We start from the raw sequence: 18,754 nt of genomic DNA on the forward strand, positions 1-18,754 counted from the left end.
ATTTCAGATCTGCAAATGAATTTTCAGAATTAAAAAAAAAGTCGTTTGTTGCACTCTTCAAGCAATTTCTAACACAATTAGAGACCAAGCCATCAGTTACATGTGAAATCCTCAAAATTTCATTGCAATTTTTGCTCCAAAGGCATTCCGGAGCACAAATTTGACAATTTGGGTTAAAAGCCCCAAATTTTAAGAAGATAATTTGTTCAAATTGCATCAATTCAAGTACCCAAATGCATAGAGCAAGCAATTGCTTGCACAAATTGATGAAATTTTGCAAAAGCCCCAAAATTTTCAGGTCCGATGTACACAAATTTCACTAAAATTGAAGAAATTTCACCAACATGTGAAAAAACCCCAAAATTTCACGGGCAGTTGCAATTTTTGAGTTAGATTGTTCACTTTTGCATTAAAATCCCCAAATCCGGGGAAAGCCCCAATTTTTCAGGAGCAAATGTGCTCAGATTTGTATTCTGTGATTGTACCCGCGAACATTCGGCAGGGAAAGGAAAGGAAACCTCTTTTTTTTAAATAAAAAAAATTCAGATTTAAAAAAATATTGACCGTCAGGTATGGTTCATGACAACCCGCTTGGTCATGGCCCTCACGTGTGACTTGTTGGACAGGTCACTGCCTTTCTTGTTGGAGTGCCTGTTGAAGCCTGTCCCGTTCGGTCGTGCACTGTGGCTTGCAGCCCGTCTCACCTGTTGTGTTCCGTTTCTCCTGTGCTGTTTCGTGTTGCCTGCGCTTGGTTGCCTTGCCTGCGGCCTAGTCGCTTGCAACTACAGCTTGGTTGCTTGCGACGTGTTTCCTACAGCCTATGACTTGCCAACTATCCGTGGAACCTGCTGCTTGGTCTGCAGCCTGTTGTCTCGACTATCTGTCATCTCTTCTGCAAGTATCAAACACTGACAGTTGATGCTTGAAGTTCTTGCTTGCCTGTCACGAGCTTTGTGAAATGTGCACCTGTGTACTCTGATACTAGTTTGTATACAAGTCTGTCGTGAGCTGAGTTGAGAGTGCAGATGAGAAGAGTTGAGAGCAGTAGAGAGTGAGAGAGTGAGCACGACACTTGATGTTCGGTACAATGACTTGTGTACCACATTTTTAGGTTTTGAATATATATAAAATACAAATTGTGAGGGTGCACTGACACCCGAACACAATAAAAGGCACGGTGACCCTTTATTCCCAACAAATGGTGACTTGAGAAATGTTGTATGACTTAAAGACTAAAGTCCAATGGTAAACATTGAATAATGAGTATTTAGATTAAAGACTACAAGAAACAATACGAACTGAGAAATGTAGTAACATTTAAAATTGAGGAATCATAAATGCCATATGACACTTCAATAGTAACCACTAAATAATGAGTACTCGGATTGAAGACCACAGGAAACAATATAAGTCGAGAAACAATAAAACTAACAGATTGAATGTAACCGGCCTATTCACTGGAAAGGGCGGTAATGTACAACCAAAATACATAAATGCTTTCACCCAATTTACAGTCGTCCACTTTACCTGAACTTAAAGACACAGAATCAAGAAGAAATACAGGAAGCTAGAATGCTCCTGTTGCCACACAGACACCTTGTTGGCCCCTACGTTAGGCACCCCTTCAGTGTTTCTTTATTTTTAAAAAGAGAAAGTACAATGGGCTGTCTTTCACCTATTCTGGGTGAAATTTGACAGCATAACAGTACAATTACTGACCCAAATCAAGTTGATCAGGAGGGGAAACTCTGCCCAAGTCTGAATCTTCTGGTTGGAGTGCAGAATTGACCATTTCAACCGCTGTTCTGAAACCTGCTTACAACTCATACTGTTCCCTGTACTGTTCAGCCCACTGTAATTACTGGTTCAGACCTGTTCTGACACCTATTCTCAGCTCATATTGTTCCCTGCATTGTCCTGCATCATCTGGGCCAAGTGCACCTTGATTTTGACATCAATTGGGCTTTGAAATAACCTTTGAACAGTCCAGAATCAGAACTGATTTAATGCTGTTTCAAACACTTGCTTGGTGAGGTTACCACCCTCACCTGTTCCTGCTTGTGGGCAGCAAACAACTGCTCCTGTTCCTGGAGAAAAGAGGCTCTTGCCTCATGCAAAAACAACATATTCCACACAGTTGTACCTGAATTAGAAGAAAGGCCCTTGATTCTGTAGCATAACCATATTGTCAGGGAGAGAAAGAGAGAGAGTAGGAAGCAAGCTTAGCCCTCTGTGCATCATAGACAAGGTAGACCAGCTCTCAAGAGCTCTCCATTTGCAGCAATCCATCTCCCTTTCACAAAATGAGCCCCCCATGCATTGAAACTCGTTTTTGTGCTGCCCTCTCTCTCTCTTTTGGGAATTTATGCCCAAATTGTGACACATGGCATACATGTAACAATTTCCCTGTTTAAACCTTTCGGTCTAAAATTCTCCATCCTCGGTTCAAAATTTGACCTAGGCACAGACCAAAGGATTAATCCTCGTACAAAAACGAAGATAATGACGTGAATAGATTCTGGGGTCCAAAAATAGTAACTCCCTAAATTTTAGGAGTTGCTTCCATTGCATCCCCACTAGTCTTTTGACCATCTTTGCAGACTAAGGCTACATCCAAATTTGTAATGTAGCTCAATTGTAAGTGAATTTCCACTGATGACCCCACATGGACTAATCTCTTGAAGATTTGTCCATCTTCACTTTGAACTAGTCTCTTCCAGGATAGTTCTTCAACACGCTTGTCCATATACACTTTCACAAGTCTCTTCCAGACTTGTCAATCTACAGTGCCATTAGTCTCTTCCAGACTTATACTAGACCTTAACTGTCCAGTCTTGACTCACTAGACATTCCTGTCCGTTTCACATATTGGCCTTGCAACTCAGGCATTTAGATTTCAAGAGGGATCCTTCTAAAAAGAAAAACCAAATAAAATATGTAATAAAGAAATCAACAAAAAGGTAATAGTTGTCATAGTCTTGTGACATTGAAGACTACAAGAAAGAGTACAAGCAGTGCAAACCCTATGACACGTGGCATCCCTTGTGTCTTGTTCCACATGTATCCTCCCATCCTCCTACTTTGGATGCGTTCCCTTGAGACAGATCATTGCATGGAAATACATCGTTTTTGGGACGCATTGGAGATGGGTCTTGCGTTCTGGGATAGAGTCCTTGTGTTTTGGACTCATGTCCCTTGCGTCCCTTGTGACTATGCCTTGAGGGCCAATTTGGTGTTGCCTATTGTGGAAGAGTGCTCTTGAATTCAATAGTGTGTGTGTTGTAAGTTTAGTTTATATTAATTGCCTTGTAGATTAGAGATTTGTAGGCTAGTTTCATTTTTTCGGACATCACTGTTTCTCCTAAGAGGGTAAGCTTTGTCTCATTGAGCAAAGATGAATTTCTCCCAAGGGGACATCGATGCATTTCTGGAAATTTAGCAAAAATGTGTCATTGAGAACGAAATGTAAGTGATGACAACTCATTGTCCTTTGTTGAGTAGTCGTCATTGTATGTAGCAAGTCTAGTTGAAGGTTATGCCAATGTGTGATAGCAATACAATAATGCAACTAATATTGCATAGTTGTACTTATCTTCTAGTGTAACTTTCTTTTGTGCGACAAAAGGAAGATGACGCAAATGCAATGCTTCAAGTGCAATTGATGAATATAGTGAGTGTATTGGCTAGGTTTCTCAATGCCCAAATTTTTATGATGTAATGGTTGGACCTTAAAAGTCAAAGCACAAGATGAGGCATTTGCATTTTGGACATGCAAGAAGAGCACATGGGCACATGGTAACCATGAAACGCATTTCACTAGGGATGAAATACAAAATGTGTTTTACTAATGAAATGTTTTGTCTACTTGTTTCAGTCCAAGGAAAAACATATAATTTCTACTAAAATATTTTGAATATATGCATTTAAATGTGTTTTCTTGTTGTTTTATGTGGCATTTAACATACGATCCACCCAGTAGTGAAACATTTTGTGCTGAAATGCGATGATTCGATTCTGAAATGTTTCAAGGGCATTCTAATAATCCTTAAATAATAAAAATTGTGACTAGTGTTTTTGTCCTTATCTAGTATCTACTACCATTTATTGATGCTATCATTTATTGATACTAAGTTTATGCTAATTAACACAACCTTCTCATGCAGCAATCGGATTCAATCCCATCACGGGATATCGTAGGAGGGAATCTTTCTTTTGGAAATCCCCTCTTAGGGTATCATCGTTTGGAATCCTCCTACCAAAGTTATGAGACACCATAGGATGCTCGAAATCTTGATGGTTGCATTACCTAGGTAACTAATTTATTGAGGAATAACAATGAATTATTAATTAAGATATTAAAAATGCGTTGAGTATAACGACGAACACTTGGGTTTGGCTCAATGCAATGCTGTTTGCGCATGCTATCTCCTGTCCCACTGTTGTGTTCCATCATTTTGAGGCCATTGTAAATGAACTCTATAGCTTTGTTATATGTCCACCTCCTTACGCTCTTCATTGATATTGAGGTTCAAGCGTTCATTGAATTTGATGCTTGCAAGGAGATGAGGATAAAGCTTATAGATGGTGTGGGGATGTTGCCGCACTTAAATATCTCCTTCGTCCCTTTAATTTGATGCTTGCAAGGAGATGAGGATAAAGCTTATAGATGGTGTGGATAAGCTCAAGGGGAAAAGTAGCTTAGCTATTCTGTTTGATAGTTGAAACTCTAATTTATGATTAAACCAACAAATTAGTTCCCTTCCTTCTATCACTTTTCCCTAGTTATTGTATCTCATCCTCAGCTCGTCTCAATCTGTCCTTGTCCTATCTTATACTATAGGTTGTTGGCACACACCAACCACCCCTCTCCCCTAACAGAAGTGGAGCAGCAATGGAAGCATAAACATATGTTGTAATAAACTGTTGAAACACAAGACAAAAGAGAAAGGGAAAGAAAGATCATTGAAGAACACAACACAGATGAGAACTCAAATGTATGCTCGGGAAATGGAATCCATATATCAGACACGAGATTGTCGCATACAAGAGTGAGTCATTGGCTGCATGGGCATTGGTATCGGCTCTTCTCCACGGGACCTCTAGTCGGTGAATTGATTGATTGAGAAGGAGCCTAGAATATATAGGCATGAACAATGTCGTAAAATGTGTCAGGTTAGCCATCATTTAATGCTGGTCAGTCAACATGAATGTTCAATATGACCACAAAATGGCAAAAAAAAAAGCCTAAATATCCTAAATAATGTGCCCAATCTTTGCATGCACAAACTCACACATGAGTTGACATATTTGCTAACACCCTCTCTTAGATCATGGGTGATCTGATACAATACAATGATACAATGATAAATGGCTCATCATAGTCCATACAACAGAGAACCACCAAGTAGAACCATGGATACCTAGGCAATGGGTGTGATCAAGCCACTACCAAGGTGCCTCGAAGAGAATGTGAGGTCGATGTCGATTATACCAGCTCCTGAAAATAGAGAAGATCATAGCAGCTCTCAATGTCTGTCAACAATGCCTCTGATGTAGCACACATGAACATCCTGTCACCAATGTTGCAGTGCATAAATGACCATGGATTCCCCTCCTTTTGCCAAATCGCCAAAGTGTCCCCTTATGTGAGCTTCAGACGAAAGCCACCCTCTCTATCAAGTGACCAGCCCATCATGAACTTGGATGTCAATCCCAGCTTCAAGATTTGAACTTGCCAGACTTTGGTCAATGCGTCAGGGAAGTCCCTTTGGATCCTATGCATCTGTATAGATGCATAGATGAGCGCAGCTTCCCCATCTTACCACTCTCTCACACTCCCTCTTTGGCATTGGAGAGTTGTGAGGGATGACTTCATCACCACCACTAGAAAGCAGTTGAGGAAGGGGCCATCAATCCCTTCCCGTGATCCATAGAAGGCGATCCTTTCTTCACGTTGGACTTCTCCTTGGCCGAAGAATCAAAGTCCGAGTCAAAGGCAGATGATGACTGCTTGGAGAAGTTTGCATCTCGCTTTGTTGTTTGCCCCTCCTCCTTCTTGGAAGCCGCTAACTCTTTGCAGTCCTTCCGTAAATGACCTTTCTTTCCACAATGGTAACATTGGGTCTTCGACTTTTTCTTTGAACCCCTCTGTGAAGTTGCAAGAGCCTGACTAGAACCTAATGAAAGCCTTCCTTGTAATTGCTTCTGTATAAACCAAGGCTTCATCATAGCTCTCCATGTAAGATAATTAGATCCATGTAACTTATCATGAGTGGATGTGCATGGAGCAGCCATCTATAGAGGATTTAGAAGAGAAGTAGAGAAAAGAAGGTATTTGGAGAGGAAACACAGTCAATACACGAGTGCAGATGGCAAAAAATAAGAGTTCACATATAACATAACCCAAATCTTGACCAAAAGAAGACAAAAGCTGTTGCAAAAAGTCAAAAAATCAGTTTGAAACTGCCAAAAACAGCAAAAACGGCCTGATAATGCAAGTGCCCAGCTAGGAGGAGATGCAGAGACACCAAAACGCAGGTTGAAACAAACACGCAGGCTGTACGGATGCTGATGTCAGCAAAAAAGGCAGGTAAAACAGGTTGTCTGGTTGGAGCACCGATCAGCAAGGGTGAAAACAGCCCTGAAATCAGCAATAAAACACAGTAGGAGCACCGATCTTGAAATCTGATACCATGTTAGAAGTGGAGTAGCAATGGAAGTGTAAACATATGCTGTAATAAACTGTTGAAACACAAGACAAAAAAAGAAAGGGAAAGAAAGAACACTGAAGAACACAATATAGATGAGAACTCAGATGTATGCTCGGGAAATGGAATCCATATATCAGACATTAGACTGTCGCATACAACAGTGAGACACTAGCTGCATGGGCACGGGCACCGGCTCATCTCTCCACGGGACCTCCAGGTGGTGAACTGATTGATTGAGGAGCCCATAATATATAGGCATGAATAATGCCATAAATTGTGTCAGGTCGACCAACATTTAATACTGGTCGGCCAGCAATAAATGCCCAATATGACCATAAAATGGCACAAATAAAAATGCCTAAATACCTAAATAATGTGCCCAGCCTTTGCATGCACAGACTCACACATGAGTTGACATATTTGCTAACATCCCCCTCCTTTAAAAGTTTACATGCAGTTGTATGCATTGTTTTTGGCCTATTCATTATCTTTATCCCTATTTTGTATATTTGCATTTACCACTATGCAAGGAGGGAGGAAGTTTTGCTAATGTCTACAAAAGGTCATAAGATTTACAAACAGCACCATTCCACGAAGTTGGATTCACCTAAAGGGTATTTCTGGATTTTGCAATGGCTAGTATTGCATTCCTGACTTGTTGAATTTGTTTCTAAACAAGCATCTTAATTGTACAATATGCTTCCATGTTTTGAAAAACTAACTTAGCATCAAGAATAGAAATTCAATATTAGAGCAGTTCTGTCAATTATTACCAGGAATGGATTTTAATGGTATAATGGAAGTACCTTAATTACTGGTTTTGACTTACTTAGGCCTTGCTTTCAGCAAAAAGCAGACCTGCAGGAGAGAGCTTATTCTTAGTTTTGGGTTCAAAGGCACAGAACTGGAGAGCAGAAGCTTGAAAGCATCCAAAACTCGATCCCACCTGTGTTTAAGGACCCACCAAAGTTGAATGCGTAACTTGTCTCTGCCATCCTGGGGAACATCTGCCATGGCTCCTCCTGCATATAATCTTGCCTTCATTTGCAGGTGTTTTTGACAGTTCTACCTTACTCTTCCAAAATCATTGCAAGTAGGACTTACAGTTCAGAATCACATCACAATCAGCTCTCTTGCTGTTCTTGACAGTTCTCTCTCTCTCAGGTGTTTCTCCCAAAGTCATTGCAATCAGCATGCATTCGAATTGTATCCAGGTTGCCCAGATAGGTTTTCAAGTTGTATGATCCTTTTAAATTCTTTCCAGAAGAGCCTATTAGGAATTGCTTTTATCCCCTCCTGTGAAGAACAGGCCCAAAAAGCTTTTGGCATTAGAAGGTGAGTTGACTGGGAGTCCCTCTCCCATAACATTGTCCTCTTCTGTTCATGTATGTGATAGATCCGGAAGGAAGAGGTGGGGCCCTTTGCCCTCGTCTTATGTTCTTGTGTGTGGAGTACATCTTTTTTTCTGTTGCACTTGGTAAGTAGGCTGTACAAGAGTGGGTAATTCGGCATGTTAATCATTGCTATCTGAAATTTGGGTCAATATGAGTAAGTCTTACCAGCAAGAGCAGATTACTTTTATGTTAGCAGAAGTGATTTGAAATGTGATTATGGTCATACTTATAAAGGTTATAGCCTTCATGAGCATTCATTGTGCCCTCTGGGTAGAAATAGTGGTCCAACTTCTTCAACGAGTGTCTTATAGATCTGGTATGCCCTTTGAAAACAAAAGTGCAAGTGTTCAAAGCAGTCAGTCTGTTGCATAGTGAGGTGCTATTTTTTCCTTCATAGCTGCTTACAAGGTTGGTGATGCATTTACATGTTACACATGGACAGAACTACACCTTTAGAGAGAGCGTATCTGCAATACATAATCTCATGGTATTTTTGATATGGCAGGAACTTTTTTCAGAAGTTGGTGATCTCAAACGATGCGGTATCCATTACGATAAGAGTGGACGATCAAAGGCATGCTTAAATGTTCATATTTTACTTTGGTGTTTGTAGTTTAAACTTTTGATTGAGAGTTGATCACAAATTTTTAAAGGCCCTAGCAATCTGACTGTGGGAGCCTACCTTAAAGCTGAGTTTTGTTGAATATGGATAATAAAGGGTACGGCTGAAGTGGTATATTCAAGGCGCCAAGATGCTGTTGCTGCATTGAAAAGGTACAATCATGTGCAGCTTGATGGGAAACCCATGAAGATAGAGCTTATTGGTACAAACCTTCTACCTCCAATAACTCCAGCACTAACTGGAACTCCATATCGAAGAGGCCAGCGTACTGTTGTGGTGAGGTATGATTTGGATTCCTCTTTTGTCATACTTTTAAGCTATTTTCTTCTTGTCTGATGATTGGACACCTATTTGGTTTAGTGCATCCAGGGATGATGCATACATCTGAACACGTTTTCTGTATCCATTCATACATGCATCTCTCTCTCTCTCTCTCTCTCTACACACACATTCTATTTATACCACGTGTGTGTACATATAATGCATACTTATGCAAATCTCTCCACATATAAATTCATATATTATGATTGTAATGTGTCTGAAAGAAAGAAAAAGGTATACTAACATCAGAGAGAGAGAGAGAGAGAGAGAGAGAGAGAGAGAGCTAAGTTGGAGGTGTCTTCAATTATCAGTGGAGTTCGTGGGCAAGGGTCTGGTTATAGGCGTCGTGGCAGAGGACGAGGACGAGGAAGAGGACGAAGAGCACCTCCCTCAGGAAGGGAAAAGAAGCCTCCCACAGTTGAAGAATTAGATGCAGATCTTGAGAAGTATCATCATGATGCCATGCAAACATCATAGCCAGTATTTAGCTGTGTCCTGTCATGCCACCTGGAGATTTGACAACTCTGTTCACTGCAGTCTGTGAATTGCTGTTGCTACAGCAGTGAAGACCAGTACAGATTCCAGGTCTGCTTCTAACTTCCTTGGACAGTGTGTCACAGGTAGAGGCCAGATTCCAGGTTCCTTTGAGTAGTGTCCTATACCACAGGTTTATTACAATTCAAAGATTATTTACTTCACCTTACAATGGGCTCAATTGCTGTCACTTTGAGTCGCATTTTCTCTACTTTTTGGAGGTTCTTGGCTGGTCGATTGGTGAAGCAAAGAGCTGCTGCAGAACTCAATGAAATCAATCCCTCTGATCTGTACTTGGATGCTCGTGTTAGACGCCTAGTTTTTGATGTTTCAAGAATTTTGATACAGCTCAGTTCAGATGAAAAGACTTGGAAGAGTTGAACAAACTGCGGTGTTTGTAGGCAGCAACTGCTGGTGAAGCCGTTCTGAATCTTTATCACGTGGAGAGTAGAAGTTGCAAGTACTCGTGATTGTGTATATTATTTTTGTTATGCACTCAGTTGATGTTTCCAGCGACTAAATTTGTTTGTATCATGTAATTAGGGATCTAATTTGATGGCTTTTCCATGCACATACCATACTGTCTCATCATTGGGCTATGTTCCATATTTTCTAAGCAAGTAGATCTTGAAGTGTCATTGTGTCTAATGAATGGAACTGGTTAGGGAACATTTATAAGCTTTTAACTGCCCTCCAAAACTTTTCAAGGCTTTATTCTATCACTATATCACAGCACAGGGGCAAAGGGAGTTCCAGACTAGCTCTATAATTATTGTCATGTTTGGAAAGCCATTTAATATTTTGTAAGTTCCTGGAAAGTATGTGACCTTTATGTGCGGGAATTGTAAGCAATTGTTTTCTAGTCGTTAAATGCATCTTTCTAAACCATATAATCCACTGCACTGAATACACACTTTAATGGGCTTGAAGCATGCCCATTGTGTTTGGTTCGTATCAGGCTACAGCGCATTCAAAGCTTTTACTAAATCTATATTATCTACATTACTACATAATGTACCAATCTCCCAAAGCTAAGACCAAAACCTATGTGGCATCCATACTATAACCGTAAGTTTGATATTATAGTTTTTGTGCAAAAGTTAAAATTCTAAGCTTATGTGATGTAATTTTTTTCACCAAAATATATCCAGATATTTGGTTCTATAAGCTACCATAGATAAGTAATACAATTTTGCTTTGTGTTGATTGTAAAGTCTTTATCAAGATGATAGTGATTCTCATGATTGGAGGGTAATTGTGAATCTTAGGAGATTGGTTGTGTGTGTGTGTGTGTGTGTGTGTGTGTGTGACAAACTTACAAAGGTAATATGAAAAGATGTTTAGCTTTTAGTGTTTTACTCAAAAGCTAGTGTATTGTAAGATGATATTGAATTAATGTTTTCCCATTAGTCTAGAGCATGCTCTTTACATGTTAAAAGGCATTTTTGAGACCTCGAAACTTTCCTAATGGTGTAAAAATCTTGCCTATCCAATATCTCAATTGTTAAAGACGGGAGTTTTTACTTGTGAGAGTTTGGGCACTTCTAATATTATTGTAGTTTCTTATGAGTTTGCTATCTTAAGATTTTTCTATTGATGAATTTACACAAGAGTGTGATTATTGGTGTTTACATTATGAACCACACTTCATGGTCTCAAAATTTGAATCCCAAAATTTCCATTTAAATCTTACCCAAGATTATGTGGCTTTAGTTGATATACTTGCATCACTAATTGATCTTCAAGCTTTATAGACACTAAGTAAATCAAGATAATGTCTTTTACAATAAAAAAGAGAATATATCCTTTGTACACCCTATTGATCAGTTTTCACAACTATTTTTTTTTAAAATTAACATGAAAACCATAAATGTTGGTATACTATATTTTTATGTTTTTTGACTCTTTAGCATCCATGATGTGTTTCATGGTGTAGAGAGAGAGAGAGAGAGAGAGAGAGAGAGAGAGAGAGAGAGAACAAATGATTCCACATTCACTTTGAGATGCATGCAATATATATTTAAATACTTTGTAACTATTGATTTTCAATCAATATACAATCTTGTTCTACTAAGATTTTGTCATTACTCATGATCACTTTAAAGAATCTTCTCTCTCTCTCTCTCTCTCTCTCTCTCCATAACTTGGGGAATTTGAAAAATATTCTCTTTTAGCCAAATTTTTGCACAATCTTTTTTATGTTTGATTTTTGCTCATAGTTTCAATAATAAAGATTTCATTTTGTTGATCAAGAATACTTATATGCTATTGCTATGTTATAAGATATGTAAAAATTGTTTGACCTGGTGGCAAGCTTATTGGGTAGACTATTACTAGAAGATCATCAACCACCCAAAGTCTAATTGTAACACATTGAGTTTGGTAAATTTTTGAAACAAAATTGGAGAATACATAAACATGAATAATATACGAAGTATATTCAATAGTAATAATGATAGAATTGATAATTTTGGTTCATTTTACAATGTTTTGTACAAACCATTTCATTTTGTTGATCAATAATACTCATATGCCATTACAACATTATAATATATGTGTAAATTGTTTGACATGATGGCAAGCTTATACTATAGAATATTACCAAAAGTTCATTAAGCACCTAATATCTAATTAAAACAATTATGTTTGGCAATTGTTTAAAAACAATTGGAGGGCACATGAAGATGAACAAGATACTAAGTATATGCAATAATGATAGAATTGATGATTCACTTCATTTTTTAACTTTTTGTACCAATTAAACTCATGGAAAATATTATATCATAGTATACACTACTTGTATGTTGAATTAAGTATGAACTATCATAATGCTAAATTGACCTTAAACTTTGAATTTCTTGTTCAGAATGTAGACTTTAATGATTTTGCCCACATGGCCATCTTTCCTTGTGCTATGTAATATGCTTTTTCGAATTGTGTAAGTCCATTTGCTTAGTAAAAACTATGGTAGCATATTGTTTAATATGATAATATTGTTAAATACAACATGGGCATAACTAGAAACATTAAATCCTTAGACTATAGAAGATTATTATTTTTTTCATCTACAAGAAAATGACAAGACAAATAAATTTCATGAGATGACACACACACACACACACACACACACACACACACACACACACACACACACACACACACACACACACACACACACACACACACACACACACACACACACACACACACACACACACACACACACACACACACACACACACACACACACACACACACACACACACACACACACTATATATATATATATATATATATATATATATGCATTGTCCACATTTTTTGTGCACCCAAAGTATTAGAAATGGGAGACCATGGATATGAATGTGTAACATGTACATGGTGCTCACCACCACGAACATGTGCAGTATCCTTTGTGATGGTCTTGCTATGATCCTTTTATAACATTTTCATTGTGTCCATTGTTATGCCAGCTCTCCCCTCCTTCTCCCTTGCCAAACAAAAAAGGAGAACCAAAACCTTACTAAGCTCCTCCATCATCAATCAAGGACCTTAGTTAAACACTCTTAGGTGTTAACACCTTATATTTTTTAAAAGTGAAAACAATAGTTGTGTATAGCTCTACCATACTATTCACGCTAATCAATAGCTTAAAAGCCTAAGCCCATGTGTGAGTATTCCCACTCCTTAGTGAATGATTATGAGGTTTTTTCAAGCCTTCCATGCATGTTAAAGGAGATAGAATTGAAAAGTAGTAGGGTCGCAAATGGTGCCCTTCCATGTTAAGGAGCATTTACCCAAATAAGCATTTTAAACATTTCTTAAGTACATATATACTCTTTGAGTGCATAATATACAAATTTTATGTTTATTTGAGTGTAAATGTATTTTACCTCTTCAAGATTTTTTCCTCTTGAGATTGGTGGGGTTTTAAATAACATTATGTGAAAAGTTTCACTCATAAAAACACAAAGCGAGTGAGGTGTAGCCTCATGATCTTTGCAAGCTTGCAATCACGTAGCACCTAATTAATGGGCTTGGCCAAGCAATGCCAGCTAGGCTAACTAGGATTATATGTGGGCATTATGCAAAACACACACACACACACACACACACACACACACACACACACACACACACACACACACACACACACACACACACACACACACACACACACACACACACACACACACACACACACACACACACACACACACACACACACACACACACACACACACACACACACACACACACACACACACACACACACACACACACACACACACACACACACACACACACACACACACACACACACACTCACTCTCTCTCTCTCTCTCTCTCTCTCTCTCTCTCTCTCTCTCCATGGAACTTTCTTTTTCCCCCATACACATGCTCGCACACTCCCTTTTTCCCTCCACACACACACACACACACACACACACACACACACACACACACACACACACACACACACACACACACACACACACACGCACGCACGCACGCACGCACGCACGCACGCACGCACGCACGCACGCACGCACGCGTGCGTGCGTGCGCACACACACACACACATTTGTGCATTGTACAAGGCATTTATCATGCCATTAGATGTATCGACATGGCTTGCTTCTTGTACCATGCAATAATAAGGTACGGTAAGTCATTGTTCACAACACATTTATGATGCCATTGGACGTACCCACATGACTCGGTTCTAGCCCTTCCATGATGATCTTGAATGGTGTTGGTAATAATCAATTGGTAGCATGCACTAAATTAACCCTCCCACTACATTGATGGCAACGCTCATGCTATTTTCATATGAAGTTGTATACTTGAGTTGCTTCTCACTAGTTAGTCCTCGTATGACCTATAATGGTATGGTTGATGTTAAATTGTTTGCAAGTGTAACAAGAGTTTCCTAGCATAGATGCCACATCTTTCATTGCTTTAGGAAAGATTTATACGCCATGGCAAGCATATGATATACAAGCTTCTATCATGCACTTATTTTTGTTATCATGGAGCACTAATTACTGCTACCATAAGGTGCTAATAGCCAAAGTAAATTGGTTATCCTAAACTAAGTGTACCATGATAGCTAGCCTTATTCCTGTTGGTTGCAAGCACCATATATCACTGGGTAACCCATTACTACCTATGATTCCAACCAATATAGATCCTACCATACTTATAACTTGAACTAGGGATATAGGTAGATATGATGAAAGGGATGGCAATTGATTGTAGTTCCAACACTTGCAATACAACACATTTATTGTATTAATACTTACTAATCAACTATTTAGTTGGTTTAAAAAGTTGTGGATAATGATGAAAGATAAGTGCTTCATTGTTGATATCAAATCCATGGGAGATGTGTGCTACAATGTTGGGTGGTTCTCATTTTTTGGATACTTTGTGATCTATTTCCATGCATTTTCTTATATTTGACTGTGTGATTTTGGTTCAAAGTTGTGGATAATGATGAGAAGTAAGTGCTTCATTGTTGATAACAAATCCATGGCAAATGTATGCTACAATATTGAGTGGTTCTAAATTTTTGATTCTATTTCCTTATTTTAATACAGTACTCCCTTGCTTGTTGGTGATTACAAGGTAGACTTTCTTATAGTTCTTGCCTCCTTGGTGTTGTCTCAAGAGCTCCATGTTTGTGGTGCATAGTTGGGGAAACAAATCCCGGCCACTTTTTAAATAATACAAAATGAACCAATGTCACTTATTGCATGTGCAACTATGCTACACACCAATTAATTGATAATTGCATGCAAAATTATGCAATACATACCTTTAATTTGTGAATTAAGAAACTTTAAATTTAGAGATTGGTTGGTTAAACTATCATGCACCAATCATTCATAATTAATAATTGGTTAAGGGTTTTTAAATTAGGAACTGTTGTTTTCTCGGTAAGGTTGATCAACTAAAAGAATCCTACCCATTGCTAATAATTTCTTTAAAATCAACTACCAAACTTCATTAGATTTTAATCAACCCATGCTTCACTACACTTAATGAACGTTTGGTTTGGTTGATGTGCAACATCCCACTAATGCTCTTATTGTTGAACTGAACAATACCCTGACTTAGTAGAGTTTAACTCAAGATACCCTTGCTAATGTTACTTGCCAAATGCAAGAGTCTACTAAAGTGTTGGAAGCTCAAAAGGCCGAGTTAGCTTCTTTATAGGCACATATATTGCATGTTAAATTTATATATCCTCTTTGACTACCATTGAACGTGATACTCTTGCCTAAGAGATTTAGACTTTAAAATCCATGTTAGCTACTCAAGATGTTGAGTTACATTTTTCCCCAGAGCTAGGATTGGGGATCAAGCTAGGCACGTTTAAGACTTGTGAGACAACAATTAACTTAGTCTTGTTTAGTTTCCTACCAAAGTCCAACTGCTTTTATGGTTTCTTCATTTTCTTTTATGGACCTTCTTGATCTTCAAAGACATGCTTCCTTATGTCTATCATTTCAAGCTAAGGTTGATAGGTTGGAGGATTGCATGGAGCGACTTCTTACTATTTTTGAGAAATTTATGGACTTTAATCCTCTTGGTCATTCTTTTTGGGTCCACTATCACTAGCAAAGGCTAGCATTTTTTGCAGCTTTGTATGCCCATTATTGTGGATTAGTGACGATTCTTAGACGTATTCTTCCAAAGTGTAAAGCTATTCTATAATGTCATGGCATCCTCCTATGGATTTTGTGGTGCTTAATCAACATTAATCTAAATCCTTGTTTGAGTAGATGCTCAAAACTAAGCTAGGATAGATCTTTTATCTTATGTTTCTTTTACTCCACCATTTGACTCTTATCTTATTTTAGGCATATTTTTACCATTCATCTTTAGATCTTATAGTTCCTTATCTAATGACTTATGAGTAATTCGCCCATCATTTTACTGCTTATATTTCTTTGCTACAAAACCAACCTCAACTTATCCCACCCTTCCTATTCTAATCTTCACGTGAGCCCCATATTCCTATTTTTACCAAATGTCCCTACATCGTGGATAATTTATTTTTTCTTACTCCTCTAGTTCCTCCACTTGAACCATGTGCTCTATTTACTTTTCTTGCTTATGCTCTCATTGTATTTGTTTTTGTTTCTATTTCTCTCCCTAAATCCCTTTATGCGTGTGTGTCCTTTTTTAAATCAATTTCCATGTTTTCTTTTCCACCGTTTAGCCCTAATTTCCCTTTCTCTTTCTAATTCCACCATCCCTTATCCTCCTCAGTTAGTTCTTAATTATAAAATATTTGATTCTACAATTCCTCATCATCAAGCATGGAGTTAGTAGGATGTTTGACTGGTCCTTAGATTAATCACCTAGTTATTCTAGGATGTTGGGAATCTTTAACAACTACTTTTACAATTATTTGCACTTTGCTAGAGCGTATTCTGAATCTCCAGATCCTTCTATTTGATTGGCAACCCTTTTTTCTTGGTATATTGCATTCATGCATAAGCATTCTCATGGTGGTGATTAGAAGTTAGTTCCAAAATTTTGTTTAAATGACAATGTGGATGAACAAGTGGATATTTTGTACTTGGATAATAATCCTTATGCCTCTTGATATATTGCATTATTGGAAAAAATGTGTTGTTGAAAGATTTTGTTACGAATGAGAATTATTATGTAGAGTGGCTAAGAAATCTTCAAACCTTAAAATGAAAGTATTTACACTAAGCCTTCTTGATTGTATCTTTTTGTTGGCCATAATGAAAGCATCCTTTCTTTTTTCACATTTGGGGATCCCACTTGGATTTTTTGTTTGTGCATGTGTATTTTATAAGGGTATATTTTATGTGTGTGTGTGTGTCCTTTTCAAAATTTGATTGTTCTAGAAGATCGATGTTTAAAGCTAGTTCATTGAAAGATAATGATAACTTAGTGGTGCCTAAAGCTATGGATGTTTTTTGAAGTATTGAATATGGACATATTGAAGCAATAACCTCTCATGTCCTTTACTTAATTGTTTTTTTCATATATTACATGGATTTATAATTCATAGCACACTTGTGAGTCTTTGGATGTGAGGCTTTCTTCCATATTCCTAAAGGCAAACATAACAAGTTGGATCCAAAGTCAATCAAATGCATATTTCTTGGATATGGTGTTTTTGGTAAGATGGGCTATCACCTTTCGGATCTGCATGTTTCAAAGGTTATCTACAACTATGTAGTTATGTTTCATGAGAATAAGATGCATATGAGACTAGAGCATGTGGTTGGAGTAGGAGCCTCCTATTACAGTACAACTAGCCCTAGTTAGACAACTTATAGCTGCTAATGATGTAGTGGCCTATGATCCATCTCTTGTGTAAGATCATTATTTTAGACAAAGAGGACATGCAGTACAAGCCCCAATACCAGTTTTGAGATGCTCTACTAGAGCCTCATGTTCTCTTGATCGTTTTGAGCCCTCTATGCATTATGCCTTATATTGAGAGATTCTAATGAGCCCCTTACTTATGAGGAGGCTATGTGTAGAGGTGATAGTCACTCTTGGGAGAGGGCTATGTAGTCTCAGTTTGATTCATTGTAGAAAAATCGTACATGGGACTTGGTTTCCTTGCCAGATGGTAAACCATGTAAGTGGATGCATAAGTTGAACAATACCCCTAGTCACCCAAAGCCAACATACAAGGTTCATTTGGTTGCAAAGGGTCTTAAACAAGAAGAGAGTTGACTTTGATGGGATATTCTTCCTTGTGGTCAAGATAACTACCCTACACTTGGCTTTGGCCTTGGTTGCATAGTTTGATCTAGAGCTTTATCAAATGGATGTGAAAATGACGTTCTTACGACCTACATGAGAACATTTATGTGTAGCAAGCTAAGGACTTTGTGGAATAAGGCAAGGAACATGTAGTGTGCAAGTTGAGAAATAGTCTATATGGGCTTAAGCAGGTACTTAGGAAATGGTACCACAAGTTTGATGCTTTTATGCATTCGTAGGGTTATTCTTGCAACACTATGGATTCGTCTTTACAAAAGAAGGCTCGTGATGGTAGCCTTATCATTTTGGTACTATATATTGATGATATATAGGTTGCTGAGAGTGCTCATATTGAGCTTGATGATTTGAATAATTAGCTCAAGAAGAGCTTTGACATCATGAAGGAT

General features: G+C 38.1%; 1 protein-coding gene across 1 annotated transcript in view; it reads left to right on the top strand.

Moving 5' to 3' along the window:
* LOC148037416 (THO complex subunit 4A-like) overlaps window positions 1-10,225 on the top strand; it is a 29,049-nt gene extending 18,824 nt beyond the window's left edge. The window contains exons 3-5 of the mRNA XM_087676334.1: window positions 8,610-8,678; window positions 8,823-9,007; window positions 9,359-10,225. Coding sequence (XP_087532460.1) covers window positions 8,610-8,678; window positions 8,823-9,007; window positions 9,359-9,524 — 420 coding nt within the window. The 3' untranslated portion in view covers window positions 9,525-10,225. The remainder of the gene's footprint in view (window positions 1-8,609; window positions 8,679-8,822; window positions 9,008-9,358) is intronic.
* Window positions 10,226-18,754: the final 8,529 nt, after the last annotated feature.

This window comes from Lygodium microphyllum, chromosome 4 (assembly GCF_053477565.2).
Source record: "Lygodium microphyllum isolate KBCC chromosome 4, Lygodium_microphyllum_v1.1.10, whole genome shotgun sequence".
Lineage (NCBI taxonomy): Eukaryota > Viridiplantae > Streptophyta > Polypodiopsida > Schizaeales > Lygodiaceae > Lygodium > Lygodium microphyllum.